Raw genomic sequence first — 25,992 nt, 5'->3', positions numbered from 1 at the left:
TACATAATATGAAATTAGAAGGTAGGTAGGTAACTGTTGGGGCTCAGGATGCAGTACAGCTTCTGTGTGATGTTTATTATATATTCTGCTCTATATTCTCATAATTTTCATATCGAAAGATAATGAGCACAATGATAGTAATGTACCTTCTTGAGTGGTAGGCGTTGCATTCAGCATTATCCCATTTGTAGCTCATGACAATCATATGAAATAGGTTCAATGATTATCACCATTTTACAAATGAGGTTACTAAAACTTTGGGAGCCTACATAGCTTACCCAAGGTGAGAGGTAGGCTTGGTACTTAAACTTGAGATTCTTTGCTTACTTGATAACTGTAAAAGTGAGGGTTCTATAAGACTTGAATAGCAAGATAAGAATCAGTCTTTGTAGGTTTGTTTCACAGCATAATGGTGCAGATTGAACTATACAGAAGTGGGCTAAAGAAGTTGGAAGGAATGAATAAACCTCCCTCTTTTGCTTCACCTTCAGCTCTTCCCTTCAGTTGCCCTGCTCTTCTTATGCGAGTCTGCTTTCCCTGGATTTGAAATGCCTCTTTACACTGCATTTTATTCCTACTTGATATCTTTGTAATCTACATGACCAAGATCAAGTACTCCCTTCATAAGGTCTCTCTGTGTCATAGAGCTCTCCCGATGTCACTCGTGTCCCTCTGTGGCAGTTTCCTGTTTGAACTTCCTTTGTAGTAGACATTGTGTACTAGGCTTAGTTTTCCCGACTGGATCAGAAGCTTTCCTCCTCCTCCTCCTCCTCCTCCTCTTTTCTCCTCTCCCCCTTCCCCTCTCCCCCTTCCCCTGATATATAATAAACTTCTCATCTATACACCTATGAAATTATCACCACAGTCCAGGTAGTGAACATTTCTTTCCCCTCCAAAAGTTTCCTCCTGGCCTTTACAATTCACCTTCTCTCCCACCCTGTCCCAGGGCAACCACATGATCTCTTTCACTGTAAGCTGTTTGGCATTTTCTAAAATTTTATATTAATGAGCTCATACAGTACGCATTATTGTTGGTCGTCTTTAATTCAGCATAATACTTTTGAGATTCATCCTTGTACGTATTAGTGATTCATTTCTTTTTGTTGCTGTGTAGAATTCCATTATATGGGCAAACCACATTTTAAAAATTCATTTACCTATTGATGGACATTTAGATAATTTCGTTTTTGACTATTGTAAATAAAGCCGTTAACCTTTGTGCATAAGTGTTTGTATAAGCATATGGTTTTATTTTAAGTTGGCTAAATATTTGAGAGTGAATGGTCTGAATCATATGGTGAGTAAATGTTTAACTTTTTAAGAAGCTTCTAAATAGTTCCAAAGTGGATGTAGCGATTTATATTTCCACCCCAGGGTGTGACAAATATTTGTTCCACGTCCTCACCATCGCTTGGTATTATCTATCTCTTAACCTTTAGCCACCTAAATTAGTGTTTGGTGGCATCTTGTATTTCTTTGGCAATAATGATGTTGAACATCTTTTCTTGTGCTCACTGGCCATTTGTATATCTTTTGTGAAATGTCTGTTTAGATCTTTGCTTTTATTTTTACTTGTTCGCCTGTCAAGTTATTGTATTTTAAGCATTCTTTATATAAGTTTTTTGCCTGATATATGTGTTGTGAATATTTTATTTGCCTGTGGCTTGCCATTTTATTTTCTTAACTATATCCTTTGAAGAACAGACTTTTAAATTTTGATGAAATACAAGCTGTCAATATTTTCATGATTTATGGTTTTTGTGTACTGTCTAAGAATCTGATACCTGCCTCATGGTATCAGATTTTTCTCCTATACAGTATTTTCTTCTAGTATGTTTTACACTTTTAGGTTTTACATTTAGGTTTGTGATTCAACTTGAGTTAATTTTTGTGTATGGTGTAAGTTAGGGTTGAGGCTCATTTTCTCCCTCCCCCCCCCAAATGAATATCTCATTCTACCCTCTATTGAAAAGAGATTTATTTCCCCATTGAATTGACTCAGCAATCACCAGCTTCTTAAATTTACATTTAGAGTTTTATTGCTACTTCAAGTTCAGATCTTTTTTGTTGTTGATACTTGAAGTGAAGGAGTGAGGAATCTTGCCTAGTTCTTGCTAGGAAAGTGGTGATAAATTTCTTCTGATAATAAGAATTAGATTTTTAACTGATTTATTGTTCTCCAGTTCAATCTGATGATCTTTTTATTTTTAGGTGTTATACATAACATTGCATTACTTCGAGAGGTGATAATCAACTCACGCTTTATAAAAGGAGACATCAACACTAAATTTCTTTCTGATGTATATCCCGATGGCTTTAAAGGTTTGTATGCATTGAAGTATTTTAGTTCATTAAAGTTATTATTTTTTGTACTTATTCTAATGTATACTGTTTTCTATTTTGAAATTAAGGCATTTGGCTTATAGTTGATTTGTTAAGATTAGAGTATCCTAGACTATTGACAGTTATGATTTTGAGTATTCATGAGTAATTTATGCATGTGTAATCTGTAATTTTGTTGAGTGAAGAATTAAACTGTGTGGAATGTTGTGCTAGTTCAATTTTGAAGCAAAACATATAGGTAGAGTACTAGCTTACCTGGTTTCTGGTTTCTGATTTCTGAAAGTCAAATCAGATTTATATTCCCTGCTGGTATGGGTATATGCAGAAACTCTTCTTTAATAATTAAAACTATGTGTGTGAAAATTAGCACTGAAAATTCCAGAATACCAGATGCTGTTTCTTTTAATGAAAATAATGAAGATGTCTAAGAAGATGGTGGTTTATATTCTGAAAAATTGGTTTTGAGTAAAATAATGAGTGGGCTGTGAAATTTAGTACTGCAAAGGTATCAGTTGAGTGTTTCTAAGTAGCAGAAAAAATGCTCATCAAGTGAGAGAGAAAACCCTTTAGGGAGCATTGAAAACATAGTTAATGTGATACTAAGAAACCAACAAGACTTACATGAGACTTAATAGAAATGTTATATAGATTAAAGCCAGAAGCATCTACATATATTTCTTTCTTTTTTTTCTTCTTTTTTTAAAAACTATATCTTTATTGATTTCAGAGAGAGGAAGGGAGGGGGAGAGAGAGAGATAGAAACATCAGTGATGAGAGAGTCATTGATCGGCTGCCTAGCTCACAACCCGGGCACATGTCCTGACTGCGAATCGAACCCCTATCACCTGGATCCTAGGTTGATGCTCAACCACTGAGCCATGCCCGGCTGGGCTACATATATTTCTAATGAACTTGGGGATATACAAAGATTAGATATTCTCTCACCATATCAAGTATTCTTTATATCCGTTTAAAGTCTTTTACTAGATAAAATGTCTCAGTCATTTTAGAGAGTGTATATAGATTCAGGTCAACTTCACGTAGTTGAACTATTGAATGTATTTACAAAGCAGTTTCTTACCTCAGAATTTACGGTACACAACTTTCATATGACTAAATGGTGATTATTGATTTTATTGTCCTTTTTAAACTTCAGTGTTACAGGGTTTTACCGTTAGTGTCAAGGGAAATGGGGCATGTTTTTTATTTGTGAACTTAAATAAGACTCATGAATAATCAGGCCCTTTATCCTGAACTTCTACATTTTTATAAATATAGAATACAATCTTAATATGATTGCAGTTTTTTACTTGTGATTATTTCATTAATATCTTTTGTTTTCATGAAGCCAGGAACCACTTATGTTAGCTTTTTATTGTATCCCTAGCAACTACACAGATTCTTGGTTCATTCAGGATTTGCAGATCGTTTTGTGTCTTCCTGGCTAGTGCATCCATGAAGGTGATATGACATGAAACAGTAGCCAGAGGATACAGTACCTTTGGAACAAACATATTGTATGTGTGCATGGGTCCTTATATATACACGCACACATTTTTTACATATGTGTCTAAATATTTACACACATATATATGCACATATGACATCATATGCCATTACCATAGAGAAAGAAATGGATTTAAAATTTTTAATTGGGTTTGATTACTATGTGCTGTACATTTAGTAGTAATGTTCCAAATTCTCAAGAGATATTTACCTAGCACCTAATATTGCAATTTTCTGTGATAAAATTAATATGTTACCTTGCTCTTTTTGGTTGGAAATTATCAGCACTGACACTATAATTCTGTTTATTATGCTTATGCGAGATAGGAACACAATTTTTAATTTCTTATAAGTTATTACAATGGCCTGTAGCAAATTTTACATTTGAGGACACAAAGCACAGAGAGATTAAGGCTAAAAAACCAGTAATATGATAAAGCCAGAAATTGAATTCAGAGCTTTCAGCTTTTCTTTTAGTACTCATTCAGTTGTGCTAGGATTCAAAGTTATAAATCACAAAAGTTTTCAGAGCATGCTATATGTTATCATATTACCTGTAAGGACGTCAAAGTTCACACCTATATTTGCCATTCTTCAGGTCTCCCTCTTATTTCCTCATATTATTTTCACGTCTGTTCTTTCTTCTCTGAATGACTGCTATCTCTCATTCTTTATCTTCAGGTTATTCTGTCTCTTTCCCCCATTATTCTGTTGAGCAGATCTTAGCTGTATTAAACCGTGTCATTTGGATTGTTTGATGTATGTGCCTGAAAGAGCAGCAGGAAGTGGCAACTGAAGTCAGCCCAGGGTTTTCTCCATGTGCTTGGGGCTGGGTCACTGTCCCCTTCGGGATTACCCACCTGCTTCCCATCTGTCTAACCATCCTGGGCACTAGGCATAGGCAAATGCCTGTTTTTATAGCTGCATAGAAATTTTTTATTATATATGTTTATTATCCCAAGTTTATTTGTAGACTAGGACAGTGTTACTAAAGGTTCTTAGATTGAAGTTTGTAATGATTGTGCCTAAATTTAAAAAATAGGATACACAAGAATTTGTTTTTCATGTCAGTTTATTAGATTCTAATGTTACAAAGGTATTTTCCTTTGATTCAAAAAAATAAATGGAAAATGGGGACGAAGGTGTTTTGATCCTGAAATAAAGGGAAAATGAGAAAGAAGGTATTTGAAAACCTGCAGTTTTAGCTAGCCTATAATGAACATTTCAGACTTATTTCTCTGCTGCATCACTACACTGCTGTCACCAGCCTCATCAAAAGAAATGATCAAAATCATCCTTCTCTTCTGAAAAGTTGCAGAATTTTTATAGAAATTTGATTTAATAGAAGAACACCATTAATTATACTTCTCTTCCCCCCCCCCCCCGAATTTAGTCAAATAGTTCTTTACCTTTAAGAGTGGTACTGTGATAGATGGACTGAATTGTGGCCTTTAAAACTTCAGTCATTAGAATCATTCAACAAATAATAGATGTAGGCTCTAGAAGAAATTAAAAGATGAATAATATATTTTTCGTGCTCTTGAGGAGCCTACATCACAAAAGAAATAAACATGCAAAGAACTAATTACAGGACAGAGTAAAATAAGTGCTAAGTAACGATATAAGCAAAGTATCTTGAGAGTAGAGAAAAAAGAAACCAGTTCTCATTTAGGGAACCAAAGCTGGCTTCAAGGACAAGGTAGCATTTAGACTGTTGAAATGCCTTTCCAAGGACTCTATTCCATAGGCTCTAGGGCCACCAGACGCCTTGGGAGAGCCACTGTGCGCATTTCCTCCTAATCCACCCTCTGATATAATGTAGGTAATTTGAAATTGGCCTTGGAGAAAGTACATACAATAAGGAAATAGGCAGATGCTGCATTCTAGGACGTTACTGGGGCTTTCCCTTCCCTTCAGTTTCATGAAGCACCTCCCCATAGAAAACTGTGTTGCAGATCGGGAAAGTATCTCCAATTATGAATATTTTTAGTCATTTCCATTTTAAATGATTTTTTTAAACATAACATTCAAATTGCCTTATTTCTTTCAAATTAGTTTAAGTAACTATCTGATTGCTTTTTTCCTTTGGAATTTTACAAAGTAGCATCTTCTTGCTGGTGGTCCAGCATTCAAATTGCCCATACTGTACCATTCAATACCCTATTACCTGTGTATGGCACTGTGGTAAATGAGTAGTGCTAGAAATTACAGCTCTTAATGGGACATTTTAGCCTGCAGACTCTGTAGGACTGAATCCTGCCTTTACCCACACAGTTCTTGAGGATTTACTGCAAACAGCAGACTTCCCTGCTGCACAAGACTCAGCCAGACCAGGGAGCCTTCCTACACTCTGTTAAGGCTAGACCACTGTCCCCAGGTTCACTATATTACAGTAGGAGTTAAAGAGGGAGAGAGGGGCTGGCTGGTTGACTGGGATTCAAACCCTGAAGGCATGCAAGAGTGTCACACCTTTATTTTCCTTTAACCCTTCCCACTGCGAAGCTGGCCTCACCAGTGCGCTTTACCAACAACACTCCTTTTCCACTTTCCTTTATCTTTCCCTAGAAGTGAAATTGGGGCAAGGAGCCTTACATTTTTCCTAGATAGCTGAGTATGGTTTTTATTTGTAATTGTTTCCTTCTGTGCTTGCATAATATCTTTTTTTCTCTCCCAGAAATTAGACTATAAACTTCCAAATGAGCAGTTTTTTTTTCTCATTTGGACAATCTTGCTCCTCCCATTCCTCCTGCAGGCTCTGGTGTCGTACAACACAAGCTCCATAATAGATGCTTGATAGCATACTTGATAGAATTATGAATGACTCATAATTCTAAAAGATAGATGCATAGGTGTTGACATTATGTGTGTATCTGATCGGCCAATTGATTGATTGATTTCCCTTAGGACACAAGTTAACAGAGAATGAGAGAAACCAGTTATTGGCAATAGCATCATCATTGTTCGTGGCATCCCAACTAAGAGCACAACATTTTCAGGACCATGAAAATGCAAGGTATGCTAGATCATTTAAAACAGAACACATGAACAGAAAACTATTGATTATCTAATCTACGTAGGAAATTACTAATAAAAGACCTAACTGATCTCAGTTCCAGGAGTTTTTATGAGTGTTTGGAGAAGTATAATAAAGTCACACTGCTTAAAAATCGTATTGCTTCTACTCTGTTCGAATGAATTTTTTTAATTCAAAAAGAAAAAAAGGATGTTTGTACCTTTAATTTGGACATTATTAGAAGTAAGAAGATACTCTGAAAACTTACAGGAAGACTGTTCAAGTAATTTGTATTATTTTTATTTGTTAATCTTGAAAAAAGTTTTGAGAAGTGTTATAGTACTAAAATTTAGGAATGAATCTTAGCAGTTTCAAAAATATATACATGAAACTCATAAGATACAAGATAGAGTTAACACCAGGTTGAGTTAGTTATTTGTGATCCCTAAGTATACCCTTTAGCTTCCTAGAGACATGAGTGAAAGGAGAGAACCTACTTTATCCAAAGGCAAATAAAACAGAATCATTGTGTATTAATGCTCCTGACAGAATTACTTATTATGAATGTCTGTGTTCTTGCTAGGGAAATCCTCCTTTAGCAAGTATGTATATTTGCTAAAGTGATGCTGTTGATAAAATTGTATTACTTCAGCTTCTTTTCCTTTCCTTTTGCTTTTCTGCAAGATGAAGAACAAAGATATAAAGAAAAAAAGATAGCAGGTGACAAAGCAGCTCTGAAGATCACAGTTCAGAAATTCAGATTACCCCTGAAGAATTAGGTAGAAGAAAAACTAAACTGAGTTTAGGCTATATATTAATGACTAATGTGATTTTGCTCATTAAATCTTGGAGTAACGTATTCTTCATCTGTTCTCATTCTGAAGAGAAAGAGGAAGCTTGAAAAAATTTTTTAAAGTTATGAATCAATAGCTATCTAGGGAGAAATAAGATAATATAGAATATCAGTAAATTACTAAATGACTGCAAGGAAGAAGAAAATCGTCAATAAAGACATGAATCTGGTTGAGTTTTCCCTCCTAGTTGTGCTACCCAGTGTGGTAGCCACTAGCCATGTGTGCCTATTTGAATTAAAATTAAATTAAAAACTTAATTTCTCAGTCACATTTCAGTGTCAATATCAAGGTAGTCACTAGCCACATTTCTATTTCCAGTACTCCATAGCCATTGCTGTATTGTGGTTAGCTGTTGTTGCATTGGACACAACTTTTCCAATGTTGCAGTTCTATGTCCATCAAGCTCTGTTGGACAGGGCTGTTTTGGAGGGGTGTGTGTGTAGGAGACATCCAAGGTTTTGTTTTAAAACCAAAACCTTCAGATGTTGTTTGTACCTTGATTATTAGAAATTCTGAGTATAACTAATGAACTGTTTTGATATTTAAGAAATGTATTCAGGTTTTTGGTTTTTTTTTTTAGCCCTCTTCACTCGAGGATATGTTTTTATTGATTTTTGGAGAAGAGAGAGAGAGAGAGAGAAGCATTGATCAGTTGCCTCCTGTAAGTCCCCCAACCTGGGATCAAACCCACAGTCTAGATATGTGCCCTGACTGGGAATCGAATCTGCAACCTTTTTGGTGAATGGGACGATGCTGCAACCAACTGAGCCACCCATCCAGGGCTCACATTCTTTTTAGAGAGTGCTGACTTACCATGGGTATGAAGTATGTGTGTGTGTGTGTATGTATGTACATATAGTATACCTTATATAATTAGAATCATACTGAAAATATAGTTTGAATTCTTTTTTTTAACTTAATGTTTTGTTGTGACGGTATCTTCTCTTTATTCACTAGTCTTTGGAGGCATATTTTTAATTTTTATTAAACATAAATTTAAAACATGTGCAAAATAAACATTTCCCCTTCAAAAGACACCATCAAGAAAATTATAAACGATAGCAGATGGCAGAATGTATTTAGAGATGTCTAATAAGGGACTTGACTCTCTAATATGTAAATCTTACAACTCAAAGATAAGCCAAACAACCCAATTTAAAAAAATTGGCATAGACTCTTTATCAAAAAGTTATATCAATGGTAAATAAGTTCATGAAAAGATGTCCAACATCCAGCTGATAAATACCAGTTAAAATCCCAATGCTATACTACCACACACCATTAGAATAATGTATATCAAGTGGTGGGTGGATAATAAAAGTGGTATATCCATGCAATAGAATACTACTTAGCAATAAAAAAGAATGAGGTATGTTATACATGCGTCAACATACATAAATCTAAAAAGAAAATCATGCTAAGAGAAAGAAATGAACTAAAGAAGACTATATATGATTTCATTTATTTGAAATTTCTAGGAAAGGCAAAAGTGTAAAGACAGATCAGTGGTTGCCTGGTGTGGATTTTGATGTCACAGAATTACATCTTTATATAGTCCGTGCCCCAAACCATAACCCAGTAGTTATTTTAAATGCTTTAGTCTCTTAAATTATTTAGAAAACAAAACATAGTTTCAAAACAAAGTCACAGTAATACTAGCTTTTAGTCTAATGTTTTTTTAAATCTATTAGTCCCTTAAATCATGTGGAGAACAAAAAGTAGAGGTAGATGCTGTTGTTACTTGTTTTTATAACTGTCCATGTATTTGTCCTTACTGAGATATTTATTTTTTTCATGTGGCTTCTTAATATTGTCTAGTGTCCTTTCATTTTAACCTGCAGAATTCTCTTTAGCAGTTCTTGCAGGGCAGATCTCTTGGTTACACACTTCCTGAGCCTTTGTTATCTGGGAATGTCTTAATTCTTTACTTTTGAAGGACAGTTTTGCTTGATTTAGGATTCTTGGTTGACAAGTTTTTTTTCTTTTAGCACTTTGACTATATCAGCCCACTGCCTCTGGCCTCCAAAGTTCCTAATGAGAAATCTGCTCAGAATCTCTTTTTAAAAATTTATCTTTATTGTTGAAGGTATTACAGATGTTCCTCCTTCCCTCCCATTAATTCCCTCCACCCCATATCCACCCCACCCCCAGGCCATCCCTATACAATTGTCTGTGTCCACAGGTTATGTATCTCTGCATATAAGTTCTTTGATTAATCTCTCCCCATCCACTCCCCACCCCTGCCTTCCCTCTGAGATTTGTCAGCCTGTTCCTTGCTTCTATGTCTCTGGATCTATTTTGTTCTTCAGTTTATTTTGTTCATTATATTCCACAAATGAGTGAGATCATTTGATGCTTGTCTTTCTCTGACTGGCTTATTTCACTTAGCATAATACTCTCCAGTTTCATCTATGCTGCCCCAAAGGATAAGAGATCCTTCCTTTTTACAGGTGCATAGTATTCCATGGCGTAAATGTACCACAGCTTTTATATCCACTCATCTACTGATGGGCACTTGGGCTGTTTCCAGATCTTAGCTACTGTAAATTGCACTGTTATGAACATAGGGGTGCATAACTTCTTTCTGATTGGTGTTTTTGGTTTCTTAGGATATATTCCTAAGTGAGACCACTGGTTCAAAAGGCAGTTCCATATTTAATTTTTTGAGGAAGCTCCATACTGTTTTCCATAGGGGCTGTACCAGTCTGCATATCGGCTGATAATCTTATTGAGAATTTCTTATATGTGTTGATTCACTTCTCTCTTGCTACTTGCAAGGTTTTTTCTTTGTCTTTGTCTTTTGAAAGTTTGATTATAATGTGTCTTGGTGTGGGTCTTTGAGTTCATCATACTTGGAGATCATTGAGCTTTTGGATGTTTATATTCATGTCTGTCATCAAATTTGGGATCTTTTCATCCATTAGTTCTCCCAATATTCTCTCCGGCTTTTTTTCTCTCTCCTTCTAGGACTCTCACAATGCACATGTTGATCTGCTTGATGGTATCACACAAAGATCTGTTCACTTTTCTTCAATCTTTCTTATTTCTGTTGTTCAGACTTGATAATTTCTATTGTCTTTTCTTCAAGTTGGCTGATTATCTCTTCTGCCTGCTCAATTCTGCCTTTGAATCTCTCTAGTTAGTTTTTCAGTTTAATTGTACTTTTCAGCTCCAGGATTTTAAAAATTTCTTTTAGGTTTTCTATCTCTTTAGTAATATTTTTATATTGTTTTCTTGACTTCGTATCTTCTGTTAGTTCTTTGAGCATTTTAAGACAGTGGTTTTAAAGTTTTTGTTAGGTATATCTCCCACTTGGTCTTTTTCTGGAAAGTATTTCTATTGATTTTGAGTAGGACATTACTTTCCCATTTCTTTGTATGACTTGTAACCTTTTTTGTTTTATCACTGGATATTTGAATCTGGTAATGTAGTGGTTGTGGAAATCAGCTTCTTCTTCCTCAGAGTTTACTGTTTTGTTTTGTGTTATAGTTTTGTTTATTTGACTGTTGTAGGCTATCCGTATGCCAAGGTTCAGCCTGAAGTGTAAACATAAGATCTCAGGTCTTTTCTGAGCCTTTCCCTGGGCATGTTGTCACTTTCTGACTTGCCTCATATATACAGTTGTTTTTGAATGTCTTAGTATTTAATGTTGGTCTCCTGAAAGGGGAAAAAACAAAAAATGAAGGAGGGGGAAAAAGGGGCATTGGCACTTTAAATCCCATATAAGTCCCTTCAGCCAGAGGGGGTGGGGTACAATAACAATGGTTGCTCACCTCTTTTTTCTTTGCCTCTGTGATTAGAAGCAGCTGTCAGCAATCAGAGCCCAGATCCCAAATATTTAGAGGGCATGGACTTTTTTGCCCATTGTAGCTTCCACAAGCTGTGTGTAGACAGCCTCAGGAATAAGTGTACAGCTGTCTGTGAGGTATCTGGGGGTGGGGATATGGGTAGCTGCTACTGTGTTACAAGCTGACATTGACTACAATTTACCATCCATGTCTTCCCTTGAAAGTTGCAAGTCTTCAACTGGATTCCACAGTTCCAAAATACTTACAGAGACAGATTCTGCTAATGCAATTGCTGTCAAGTTGGGATGACAGATTCCTGATGCTTCCTTCTCCACCATCATCCCAGAATCATCCTCCTTTGATACTACTAGTGAGCTCATTACACTTTAGAAGTTCCAAAAAATTATACTAATAAAATGTGTAGGCCAAAGCTTAGCTGTGTAGATAATTGTGCACATGTTACCTATATAACAAATGGTTATTTATTTTTGGTTAGTTTATTTTCTGTTGAACTTATTTATTTAGTAGGCCAGTTTATTGTAAAATTGGTTCCACACAGCAACAGAGACCTGTAACATCTAGGCAAATCTATAGGTCTTTTGACAAAGTATAATCTCATGTAGACAAAGTGAGTTTAAGTTATTTTTGCTTGTTCACAGAAGAGGTCCCTGACAGCTAAGCTGATGTAAGGTGGTTGGATCTTCACATTTTTGGCTTCAGAATCATGTTTTCATTATTGGCTTGGGAATGGAGTCTAGTGTCAGCCTCCAGGTGTGGCTACATATTGCTCTGTCATGGGTATACTCATGTAATGTTTATGCTTTCAAACCCGGTAGCCTGCAGCCCTTCCTTTGTGTTGCTTGTTTTGGCTGCTGGTTTTATTTTCCCAATTTCTCTATGGGTTTTATGCTTTCATCATTTATGACTTGGAAAAAAGACATTATAGTATGTACCCATGGTATTTGGATAGTAAAAAGATAAAAGCAGTGCATTTTAGAAAAAAAAGTTAATGTCAGAAACAAAAGCAGTGCATTTTAGAAAACAAATGTTAATGTCAGAAACAATAGCAATTTTTCTTATGATGACTAAATAAATTTGGTGAACATAATTAAGGTTTTACATAAATATATGCTGACTTACCATGGAGTTATTTTTCTTTATAATTATCCTTAAACATTTTTATCGACAGAAATGCGTTATTAAAAGTTGTGTTAGGCAATTGCTTCATGTTACTTGAAGCTAAAACTATTTTGTTGGCATTGTGGTTTGGTATAATAATTTGTTTCACTAACTGATAATGATTGGAGGAAGAAGTAGTAATGAAAATAATTTTGTCCTTTTCAGTAATCTTTTATTTTGTTTTGCTCAAAAAAGGCCTGTTTTCTTTAGGTCCAAATGTTCACAAGTCAGGATTGACTTTTCAATGCTAGGCCCTCCCCTTGCTTTACTCCCCTTGCTTTACTCTAGTCCACCTCTGCCATCCCCAGCTTCTCAGACACTAGTGAGAATGACACTCTGCCCTCTGTAAATGTCTCTACTTCCTCCTTTCCCCATTAGTATTTCTGCATATGTTGCTTTCTTTCGGTAGTTTTTTGAACCTATGCAAATTGCCCTCCAGCCTTTCTTAGGCTGTATCAGTTGATCTTTCTGATTCCATGATTTAACCTTTCTATTAAGCTATCTGACTGATTTATCACTTCTCGGAGGGCCAGGGCAGCTTTCCAGGTGGTAGAGTGGCCAGTGGCCAGCCTCTTCCCTAGCACAGGGCTTTTTTGCATTCCTACATGGATTTGCATGGTGTGAGAGTTTGGCAGGGGACGTGCTGAGACTAAGCCCTTTCCTCCCTTTTAGATGTCGGCCCTGGGGGTTAAGCCATGCTGAGGTGAATGTGGGCAGTGGTATGTTTTCATCTGTTTTAAGGTGCTTGAAAGTAAATATTGATTCCTTGGTTTTATGAAAATATTTTTTACTGCAGTTATATAGTAAATTATTAGATTTTGTTGGCCTCCTTTTGCTTGCCCGCTTCCTTTCCTTTCTTCCTTTGCCTTTTACACCATTCCCCAGAGGATATATTCAAAATCCTAAACACCTTAATCATCAACATTTAACTCTTTAATACATTTGGAATTCATTTATGTGTGATTTGGTAGTTTACTTATAAATACTTCAACCATACCTCTCCACCCCTCCCCCCCAAAAAAGTAGTATCTCTTTATAACTCCAATGATGGCAAGACAGAAATATTTGTGTCTTAGGCAGTGTGGGCCATGTAACAAATTACCACAGGCTGGGTTGCGGGAAGTTCCAAGAGCAGGGCGCCAGCAAGGTCAGGGCGCCAGCAAGGTCAGGTCGGTGAGGGCCCTATTTCTTATATCTTCTCATGGCGACAGAGGGCAAGCTGACCCTCTGGCCTCTTCTTATCAGGGTACCAGTCATGAGTGCTCCACCCTCATCACCTGGTTACTCCCCAGACTCCCTTTCCCAAGCACCATAACACTGGGCACTGTATTCCAGCATATGCATTTGGGGGCACACAGGCATGCCGTCAGTAACAGTGAGTGTGTGCTTGCTCTCGAGCCCATGTTCTTTTTCTCTCCTGTCTCTTCCCTTCCCACCCCCCCACTCTCTTCTCTCCCCCCTGCCCTCCCTTCCTTTCCTCTCTCTCCTCCTTGTCCCTCTCTTTCGCACTTGTGCGACTCGCATGAGCACACACCACACATGTGTAAGTAGGTGTGCATATGTTGTATAAATACATCCTGCGGGTTAGTAGAAAAGACTAAAATTTAGAATTAGATGCCTGGATTGTAGTCATAACTCTATCATTTATTAGTAAAGTGACCTTAGGTATATTATATCAAAGCTTACCTATGATGGGAATAATATGTATTCTGTCCTGTTTCATAGAGTTTTGTAAGAATAATTGATCCTATGTAATTATGTTTAATAACCAAATTCTTTCACCTAATATTTTTATAAAGAAATTAAAAAATGAATTATATATTATCATGCAAAACCAAGTAAATGCTTTATAGATAAGCAAAAAGAAAACTATCAAAAACAAGAAATTGCATTTTTTATTTTTTTATATCAGTTTGTTATAAATATGACAAGAAAGTAGAAATTGAGATCTAGTTATCAGTGAAGTAAATAATGACATGTCTTATAATTCAGCAAATGAGAAACCATTAGAGTTGTTTTTAATGTTATTTAGTTAAATCATTTTTTGTTTTTTGGTTTCTTATTTTGTTTTTATTTTTAAAAAGACATGATTATATCAAATTTACGTATATTCTATTTCCACTTTTTTATAATTTTCCTTTACTACATTGGCATTTCATATTTCAAATTTATTTTGCAGGGTGATAAGTGATTGAGATCTAGTTTTACTTTTTTATATATAGTTAACAGTAGAATCAATCCCATTTATTGACTTATCTATCTTTTTTGTATTGATTATTAAATGTCACGTTCATCCTATGAAAAATTCTAAATATATTATGGTCTATTTCTGGATTTTTCTTTTCATTTCCACTGTTTTGTCATTCTATCCTTATGTTAATAATTTATTTTCTCTTCTGGCTGAACTTTGAAAGCACTTTGATAGTGGAATTGGCTTAAAGTTATGGTAAATTTGTGTAGAATTGATATCAAATGTTGAAGCTTTTATTTTTATTTATTTTTTAGTATATCTTGATTGATTTCAGAGAGAGGAAAGGAGAGAGAGAGAGAGATAGAAACATCAATGATGAGAGAGTCATTGATCGGCTGCAGCCCGCAACCCGGGCATGTGCCCTGACCGGGAATCGAACCCCGATCGCCTGGATCCCAGGTCGACGCTCAACCGCTGAGCCACGCTTGGCCGGGCTCAAATGTTGAAGCTTTTAAAAAATATGATATGACTGTTTATTGAAGTCTCTTTTTGCGTCTGTCATTAAAGCTTTATAATTGTTCGTATTGTAAATGTACATTTCTTGTTTATTCTTAGGTAGTTTGCAATTTTGTTTTCTTATTTCTAGGTGGTTTATATATTATATTATTCTGGATGTGATCTGGATACCCAGAATTCTGTATAGGTTATTTTATTGCATTCTGTCTGTTTAGTCATTTGGGCTAGGAAAATAAGATCATTTGGTTCTTTTGGCTCCTTCACCTGACATTGAAATTTCACAGTGGTTGATGTAATGCAGTGGAACCAGCACTAAGTGAGATGCGAGGAGGCAGGATTTTGGTCCCAGTGCCACCACTGAGAATCAAGGTAGGACAGGCTTTTGTGCAAATGTTTCAACTTTTGACTCCAGTTTCCTCCTCTGAGAAATGGCCCTGTTGGATTGGATGATTCCCAAAATCTTTTTCAGCTCAGCTCCTATTTGAATTGCATGAGGTAGACACTTTTACTTTCTGGTTTCGACTTTAACCTTCTAGTTTCTCTCGGTATTTGAGCAGAGGTTAAAGACTCGGAAAGGAACACCTTCACTATGGGCTACGGTTATGCTAATGAAATATTTCAGCCTGAAAGGTTTTAAAAGTGAAGCATTCACTTTTGTGGAGGATTACTCTGGGTGTATGGAATCAGTGTATAATCACCACTTTGAGCTCATACTTTGTAGAACATATCAAGTATCCTGACTGGCTACAGAGCCTGTCATCAGTTTAACTCTTTTAGTCACAGTAGCATAATGGGAAATTATATTCACTTGAATAGCAGTCGTTGTGTCTACATTTGTATTGTATTTTCTTTCCTCATCTGGCTTCCTGATAAAATGGAGAATCAATTTTTTAGTGACTTTTACCTGACAGATGCAATTATCTGTGTGTTTTTTTCTTGCTATTAAAAATGTGTCCTTTCCAGGTTTTAGATCTATAATTCGTTTACCCTTTATTAAGTTTTCAATTAGAAGATAAAAGTTTAAGGTTTTGAAATATGATCTTAATCAATGAAAGATATACTTGGAAAAAAATGGCCATGTGAAAATAATTCCTAAGTAAAAGAAAGTATTTTTATACAATTGTATATGGGCTCTTTCACTTAAACATCTCTGAATTTAAAAGGACATATCAAATTATTAACACATTTTCACCATCTGTGACACTGAAACACAACTTTTATATTATACTTGTTTCATATTTGTTCTCAGATTAGCTACTTTATTATAACAATGAAGTTGATGTTTTAATAACTGACTATATAATAAAAAATTGTACTTTGAACATATATTCACAAACACACATAGCCATACTATGCCTTTGTAAATATCTTTCATTTGAGCAATAAATCCCCTAAAAGTAGCAAGAGGGGAGAAAACATAAATTTAATCATTTTCCTTTAAACTTGCCTTACTTTTATTATCTCTTTTATGATATTTTCATTTATTTAATTAGACTGTCTTGGATGATTTAGAAACCTATGTGAGATTAAGCACAAAACATTAAGTGGATGAAATGTCATATTTATACATTTTTGCTAAATATTACAATTAAAAACATTTTTCTTTTCTTTAATTCTACGATAAGAGCTGAATGGAAGACAAAATAGCCTCATTATTGCAGGAGAATTTCTCTGTTCCCTGCAATGACTCCAAAAGCTCTGCACACTTCATCAGTATTATTGTAATTCTTTGGCTGCAGGATATTTGGCAGCTGTTGCACCCCACTGGCAAATCCTATTCATACTTCTTTCCCATTCACCATTGCCATTGGAGAATTGATTTCTCTCTCCTCTACTTTAACCTTTCCCAATTCATTTTGGATTGTTCAATGTGAAACATTTTAATTTCATATCATACAGCTATTCAGCTCACAATCCCTTTTTTAACCTGTCACCAGGGTAACAGCATAGCATGCTTTCTTTAGGCAATCAAGTTTTTATTTCACATGCTTAATGTTGCATTAAATGTTTGCATTTTGTTTAACCCCCCTTAAATACTTTGAACTCTGGATATGTTTTACAGGATAATGAAATTCTTGATTTTTGAATCAAAACTAAATTCACACTATTACTACTAGATTCATAGTAAAATGTCAAATGATTAATTTACATAATTCAAAGATTAGTATTAAAAATCCAAGTTAGCTGATCTGTGTAAGGAAATTTTCTGTAGACAGTGGAAGAATATTTGTATATTTGCATATATAGCCCTGTTCCAAAAAAGGATTTAAAGGTGGGTAAAAGAGATTTGCCAGTGAGATAAGTAAAAGTTTAAAGGAGTAATAGAATTAGAGCAAATGGAAAAATATATCTTTTGAAGCCATTACTTGATTTTTCAGTATAATGCTTTTTTCTCTATTTGTGTGTATACCATAATCATTTATATATTTGATAATAGGTGAAGTAATGTACTACAGTGAGATTAAGAGTCTCTTCTAGGAGATAGATTTGGGCATTTTGTTTATTAACATCTGTTCATCTTTTTACTCTAGTATTACCTTTTCCTTAAAATAAATAATTGAATTAAAATGATAGATTACTGAAGATGAAATGCATATATTTAGATCTTGATTTTTTTGAATTGAATAGACTTAAATTTCTATTTATATTGCTATCTTTTCATCTTTATCCCAAATAATAGTTTCCGTGAAATTCATTCTGTGAATAAATTTTAAGAATTTGGAATATTCTAAGAAATATAAAGAAATGTGTAGGAAAAGAGCAGAGACTAGTAATCTATGTTGTTTGACAGCATTGTCATTTTAGAAGGTATTATCATAGTAGTTGTTTGAGTATCCTAATATACTATTATACAGTCACTAAGGTCTTCACATTAATGTATAGGATAAACTCTGAATTAAGCTGCCCATTTTTTTTAAAACCATCTCTTTATTTTACCTTTTTTTGATCCTTGATTATCTGATCATTGATTTAGTGTTCTTTGTAATTTCTGGTTTCCTACAGTGTGTCAGACTAATTTCTTATCTTGAATGCTCATACGTAACTAATAGCTCTAGACCTACAGAACATTGGTCTATATGACCAATGTTCTTACCACCTACTTTACAAAGGTCACTTTCTTTCAGTAGGGTAAATTCCTAGATATACAGTTTAAGGAGGACAACTTTTTACCTACAGAATTAGAGTTATTGGATCATTCCAAAAATAACAAATAGCACTCCATGTTGTAAGATGCTTGGGCTTAGAAATAGCAAAAACAGTTCTTGTCCGTTAGTAAGCTTAGAATAGAATGGTATAGGAGGACATTAAAAAGATAATTATGAACTCTGAAGACAGAGGAAAAGGCTGAGTTGTCCTGGTGAGGGGAAGGAATATCATTTGCATGTTTGCCACATTATTAAAATGTCCAGTTTTTAAATAAAAAATTACAAGACATGCAAAGAAACATGAATGTATGGCCCATTCACAAGATAAAAAGTAAATAGAAACTGTCCAGGAGGGGCCCCAAATGTTTTGCTCATTGTTTAGTGATCTTGATCTCTTAAAAACATGTGCAAAGGACTATAGGAAACCAGATATGAAGAATTAAAGGACAGTCTGGCAACCGTGTCTCGTGAAATAGAAAATAGCAAATAAAGATAGAAATGACTAAAAAAACCAGATAGAAATTCCAGAGCTGAAAGTACAATGCCTACAATGAAAAAGTATACTATAGGGACTCATCAGTAGATTTGAGCTGGCAGAAGAAATAATCAGCAAATTTGAAGGTATGTCAGTTGATTTATTCAGTGTGGGGAACAGAAAGAAAAATGAACAGAGCCTCAGAGACCTGTGGGACACAATCAGTGTATCAACATATACATGCTGAGAGTCCCAGAAGGAGAGTAGAAGAAAGATAAAGGAGCAGAAAGAATATTTAAAAAAGCATGGCTGAAAACTCCAAATTTATGAAAAACATTCATTTGCACAGTGAAGAAGCTTGGAAAACTCCAAACAGGATAAGTTCAAAGAGATCCACACCAACAAATTTCAGAGTTAAACCGTCAAAAACGAAAAACAATCTTAAAAGGAAGAGAAAAATGACTCATACAAAAGGGGTCCTCAATAAGGTTAAGGGTTCACATTTTATCAGATACCATGGAGCTCAGAAGAAAATGGGTTGCATATATAAAATGCTGAGGGGGGAGGGTTGTAAATAAAGAATTCTATATCCAGGAAAACTATCTTTTCAAAATGGAGATATTAAGAAATTCCCAGGTAAACAAAACCTGGGAAAATTTGTTGCTAGCCATTCTACCCTTCAAGAAATATGAAAAAGCCCTGGCTGGTGTGGCTCATTTGGTTGGAGCATCGTCCTGTACACCAAAAGGTGGCAGGTTCAATTCCTGCTGGTCAGGGTGCATGTGGGAGGTAACCGATGGATGTTTTTGTCTGCCTGTCTGTCTGTCTCTGTGTCTTTCTCCCCCCCCCCCCACGTCCTCTGTAAAATCAGTAATAATTAAAAAATAAAAATAAAATACTACATGAAGGGACACTAAATAGGAACGTAAATACACGAGTAATGAGCACTGGTAAGGATTACTACATTGGTAAATATAAAATGCAGGATAAATGTATTTTTATTTTGTAACATCTTCTGATTTAATTTAAAGATAACTGCATAAATCAATAATTATAAATCTAAGTTAGGCACACAGTATGTACAGATGCTCTTTGTATGACAGTAAGACAAAGGCAGAGGAAATGAAGCCATATTGGAGCAAGTTTTCTGTATGCTATTACAATTAAATTAGTATTAATTCAAACTAGAGTGTTTAAAGATAAGCTGCTAATTGTAATCCTCAAGTTAACTACTAAGAAAATTGCTTTATAAAATAGTAAATGAAACATTAAGAGAATTAAAATGGTACACTAGAAAATGTCTTTTTATCAAAAGAAGGCATTAATGGAGGGATTTGAACAAAAAAGATAATGACATATAAAAAGCAAAAAGAAAAATGGCAAATGTAAATCCTACCTGAAGAGTAATTATATTAAGTGTAAGTGGATTAAGCACACACACATCAAGGGCAGATATTGGCAGAATGGGTAAAAAACAAGATCAAAGTTTGTTTCTACAGTAGACATAGTTTAGATTTAAAGACACTGTAGGTTTAAAATAAAAGGATAGAAAGACTTACCAGACAAATATATTTGTAATACTAATATTACTAATACTAATGTCAGACAAAAAAATTTTTTAAGGCAAAAATTGTTATTGGAGACAAATAGGGATATCTAATGATAAAAGAGTCAGTCAGAAAGCTGTAACAATTATGACAGTAAATCCTCATGTAACATCTATTAATAGATTCTTGGAAACTTTGACTTTAAGCGACATGACAAATAACAAAACCAATTTTACCATAGACTAATTGATATAAACAAGAGTTAAGTTCCTTTGGCATATTTCTGGTCACAAAAACATCACCAAACTTCTAAATAAAGACTCAATACACTTCTAATATTAAACTTTGAAGTAAATGTGAGCTATATAACATTTTGGAAAGATTAATGAAAAACAAGATGATACTTTCACAACTGGCTTATTTCTGTTCAGGGTTGGAGTAGCTGGAGTCTAGTTGGGTAACTCAGGTTGTGAGATGGGCACCAACCATGGACAGGATCCCTTCCATTGCAGGTGCTGCTCATACACATCCACACTCACTCAGACTACAATTTAGAGTTTACCTTGTGCACATCTTTGGGATGTGTGAGGAAACTGGAATCCCCAGAGAAAACCCACACAGACATGGGGGAGATGTGCAAACTCCACACACACACTGGCCCCAGCTGCGAATCATTTATTTTCAACATCAACATAACAAAAGGTCATTAAATGAAACATTATTCAAGAACCTGCCATGTATGTACCCAATTACAATTTTCAAATATATGATCCAAAACATTAAAAGAAATTGACAGTTCAGTAATAGATGGAGATTTTAATATACCACACTCCCTAATGGATAGAACAGCTAGACTGAAGGTCAACAAGGAAATAGAAGACTTGAACAACACTATAAAGCAAATAGAGCTAATGGATATCTACAGACTAATTCATCCAACAGCAGAATATGCAACTTCTCAAATGCAGTGTAACATTTTCCACGATAGACTATAACTACCATATTATATGCTGGACCGTAAAACAGGGCTCATTAAATTTAACAGGATTGAAATCATACAGTGTGTTCTCCAACCACAATGGAATAAAAATAGAAATCAACAATAAAGGAAATTTGGGAAATTCATAAGTATGTGGAAATTAAACAACTGATTCCTAAATAACCAAAGGGTTAAGAACTTACAAAAGAAATTAGGAAGTATTTTGAGATGAATGAAAACAAAGCACAATATTCAAAAACATGGGTTAGAGGCAAATTTAGAGCTCTAAACACATATTAAAAAATAAGGAAGATCTCCAATCAATCATCTCATATTTCACTTTAGGAAAGTAGGTAAAGAAGAGCAAACTAAACTCCAAGCAAGCATAGGGAAGGGAATAATGATTAAAGTGGAAGTGAGTGAGACTAGAAAAACAATAGGAAATTGTTAAAGCAGAAATTGGTTCTTGGGAAGATAACAGAAATGACGAACCTTTACATAGACTGGCCAACAGAAAAAGGGAGAAGGCTCAAAGTGCTAAAATCAGCAATTAAAGACCAATTATACATGGTATAATTGGTTATTTAGGAATCAGTTGTTTAATTTCCACATACAGGGCTGACCTTACAGAAATTAAAAAGATCATAAGTGAATAATGTGATCAGTTGTATTCCAGCAAATTAGATAACTTAGATAAAATGGAGAAATTCCTAGAAAGATGCAAACTATGGACTAAAGAAGAAATAGAAAATCTGAATAGACCTGAAGAGATTGACCAGAAAGAGTTCATTTCCAGATAGCTTCCTGGTGAATTCAGTGAGGTATTTAGAAGGAAATTAATGAATACTAATCCTTTATATATTCTTCCAAAAATAGAAAAGGAGGGAAGAAATTTGCAACTTATTCTGTGAGGCTGAAACTACCATGATACCAAAAGGAGGTGAAGATGCCATAGAAAAGAAAACTGAAAATTAATATCCCTCATAAATATAAGTGCAAAAATTCTCAACAGCATATTAGCAAACCGAATCCGAGAATGTATAAAATGATTATACACCATAAGGAAGTGAGATTTATCCTAGAAATACAAAGTTGGTTTAACAATATCAATGTGATATATCAGATTACTAGAATAAGGGGCAAAAATACAGAGAAAAACATTTGACAAAACCCAGCAGCCTTTTATGATGAACACTCAACTCATTAGGAATAGCATGGAACTTTTTCAACCTGATGAAGGACATTCTATGAGACCCACAGCTAACATTCTGTTTAGTGGCATATGACTGACTGATTTCTCCCTAAGGTCAGGAATAAGAGAAAGATGTTTGTTTTTAAGTTTTTTCTTCTTTAGCATTGTACTAGAGCTCTTAGCCTGGGCAGGTTGACAAAATAAAAGGTATTAAGATGGGGAAGAAGTAAAACTCTATTTGTAAATGACATGATATTGTATGTAGAAAGTCTTAAACACACAGAAATCTATTAGAACTAATAAATGAGTTTTGTGAGGTTGCAGGATATAAGAATGATATGCAAATACCAATTTCATTTTTATACAGTAGCATTGTACAACTTAAAATGAAATTAACAGTTTTATTTACAGTAACACCAAAAAGAATACAATACTTAAGCACAGTTTTTTTTAAAAAGAAGTGCAAAACTTGTATGCTGAAAACTTGTATGTTGAAATAAATTAAAGACAACTTAAATATTGTAAATGGAAAAATATCCCATGCAGTGGATCAGTAGACCTGATATTAAGGTGGCAGTAATACTCACCAACCTGATACACAGATTTGGTACAATTGCTATCAAAATACCTACTGTCTTCCCTCTGCACCCCCCCACCCCCGAAATAGTCATCTGATTCCAAAATTCATACAAAAATGCAACAGACCCAGCATATCCAAAACAGTCTTGAAGAGAACAAAACTGGGGACTCATACCTCCTGTTTTCAAAACTTATTACGGTAATCAAGACTGTGTAATATTGGCATAAGGATAGAGGTGATCAATGGGATAGAATTGAGAGTCCAGAAATACATTGTTACACTAATGATCAGTTGATTTCAACAAGTGTTTGAAGACAGTTCATTGAGTAAAGAATGATCTGTTCAATAAATGCTACCAGAGTAATTGGATATTTTCATGCAAAAGAATGAGGTTGGTTCTCTCCCTACATGATACACAAAAAACAAATCATAGACTTAAATAAAAGTAAGAGCTAAACTACAAAACTCTTAGAAGAAAAATAGTCAACCTTTGTTACTTTTGGTTAGGCAATGATTTCTTACGTAAGATGCCAAAGCACAAGCAACAAAAGGAAAAAATTAGATAAATTGGACTTCATCAAAATTTAAAACTTTTGTGCTTTAAAGGAAAGCATCAAAAATGTGAAAAGGCAACCTATAGAATGGGAGAAAAATACTTGCAAATCATATACTTGACAGACTTTTTGTCTAGAACATATAACAAACTTGTAACTCAATAAAAAGACAACCCAATTAAAAAATGGGCACAAGACATGAATAGAAAATTTTCCAAACAAGAAATACAAATGGCCAACAAGCCCATGAAAAGACTCAACATTAGGAAATGTTGGAAAATGAAAATCAAAACCATAGTGAGATACCACTTTACACACACTAGCATGGACAGAAAATAACAGTGTTGGTGAGGATATATAGCAATTGGAACCCTCATACATTCCTGGGGGGAATTTATGAGTAAAATATTGCAAACCTGGAAATAATTTGACAGTTCCTCAACATGACCCAGGTATTCCACTCCTAGGTATATATTTGAGGGAAGTGAAATCCTGTGTCCACACAAATGTTGTATACAAATGTTCAGAGTGGCATTTTTCATAATAAGCAAACTGGTAGCAACACTAATGTCCATGAAGTGATGAATGGATATATATAATATTAAGTAAAACTTGGTATCTTTATAGAATGGAATATTATTCATCGATAAAAAGTAAATGTAGTATTGATACTTTATATAACATGGATGAAATTGGAAAACATTATGCTAAATGAAATAGGCAGTCCCAGTAGACCACAAATTTTATGATTCAGTTTATATGAAATGTCTAGAAATAAGTAATTCTATAGAAATAGAAAATACATTGGTAGTTGTGTAGAGCTGCAGAAATTGGAGGGGGAATTTGTAGTGATTGCTAATGGGTCCAAAGTCTCCGTTTTTGGGATTATGAATATATTTTTTAAATGCTTGCAGAGATGGGTACATAATTTTATGAATATACTAAAACCCATTGAATTGTACACTTCAGATGGGTTAAATTTATGATGTGTGAATTTTATGCCAATGGGCTGTTTACAATTTTTAAAAGTTCTTATGTGTTGTATATCTTTTCCAGAGTTTATAACTGGAGGAGGGTTAGTTGGAAATAACCTACACTGCCATTTTTACAGGAACCGGGACTTCTCTGTGATGCTTTAACCTTATATTACATTCAAAGGCAGAGGAGAAAAGAGGGAAGAATACTGTGTGTGCCACTTCGACCTGCCAGGAACTCTTTACATCTCTACTGGCAAGTTAGTCATGTCACTAAATTGACAACAGTCATATAAACATTTTATAATTACGAGAGGAAATGTTCTTAAAGAAGACTCCATCATGCTAGAAGAGACAATGATGTCGAATTTTAATTCCTAGAATTTTAACTTCTATTAAACCATTAGGAAATAAATATAATTTGTGGTGATAAGTGAAAAAAGCCAATCTGAAAAGGCTACATTTTGTATGAGTCTAGCTATATGACTTTTTTTTTTTTTAGTATATGTTTATTGATTTCAGAGAGAGGAAGGGAGAGGGAGAGAGAGAAACATCACGAGAGAGTCATTGATTGGCTGTCTCCTGCACACCCCTTACTGGGGATTGAGCCCACAACCCAGGCATGTGCCCTGACCGGGAATTGAACCTTGATCTTCTGGATCCTAGGTCAATGCTCAACCACTGAGCCACACTGGCCAGGCTATATTACATTCTTGAAAAGGCAAAACTGGAGACATTAAACATCAGTGGTTTTCAGGGATTTCTGTCATATATGTGAGCTCTCTGTGCTTCCTGCACAATTTTTCTGATAACCTAAAACTGCTCTAAAAAATTAAGTCTATTAATTTAAAAAAATTGCTGAAGATCAGACATTTTAAAGAAAATTAATAGTAAGACATTATTAAGGAAATTAATAAATAAGCCATAGAATAAATAATTCTGACAAAGGCTTTCTATCCAAAGTAAATAACTCCCCCAAATCAGTAATAATAAAGCCAACATCCTAATGAAAACAGGGCAAAAACTTGAATACAAATGGCCAATAAGCACTAATGTTGAGGTGCTTAACATTACTATTAGTCATAAGGAAAATGCACATTAATCTATAATGAGATGTTGTGCCTCAGTCATTAGCCTGGCTAGAAGTAGAAAGAC

At 34.7% G+C, this 25,992-nt stretch overlaps 1 protein-coding gene across 2 annotated transcripts in view; it reads left to right on the top strand.

Moving 5' to 3' along the window:
• PCCA (propionyl-CoA carboxylase subunit alpha) overlaps positions 1-25,992 on the top strand; it is a 312,653-nt gene that overhangs the window by 169,769 nt on the left and 116,892 nt on the right. For both annotated transcript variants that reach the window (XM_081127259.1, XM_081127260.1), the window contains 2 exons: positions 2,212-2,322; positions 6,754-6,862. In XM_081127259.1, the coding sequence (XP_080983385.1) occupies positions 2,212-2,322; positions 6,754-6,862 (220 nt within the window). The remainder of the gene's footprint in view (positions 1-2,211; positions 2,323-6,753; positions 6,863-25,992) is intronic.

The sequence above is a fragment of the Miniopterus schreibersii genome, assembly GCF_964146895.1.
Source record: "Miniopterus schreibersii genome assembly, chromosome: 2".
NCBI classification, from domain to species: Eukaryota; Metazoa; Chordata; class Mammalia; order Chiroptera; family Miniopteridae; genus Miniopterus; species Miniopterus schreibersii.
The sequence above is the reverse complement of the archived record's forward strand: the minus strand, read 5'-3'. Positions and strand labels throughout refer to the sequence as shown.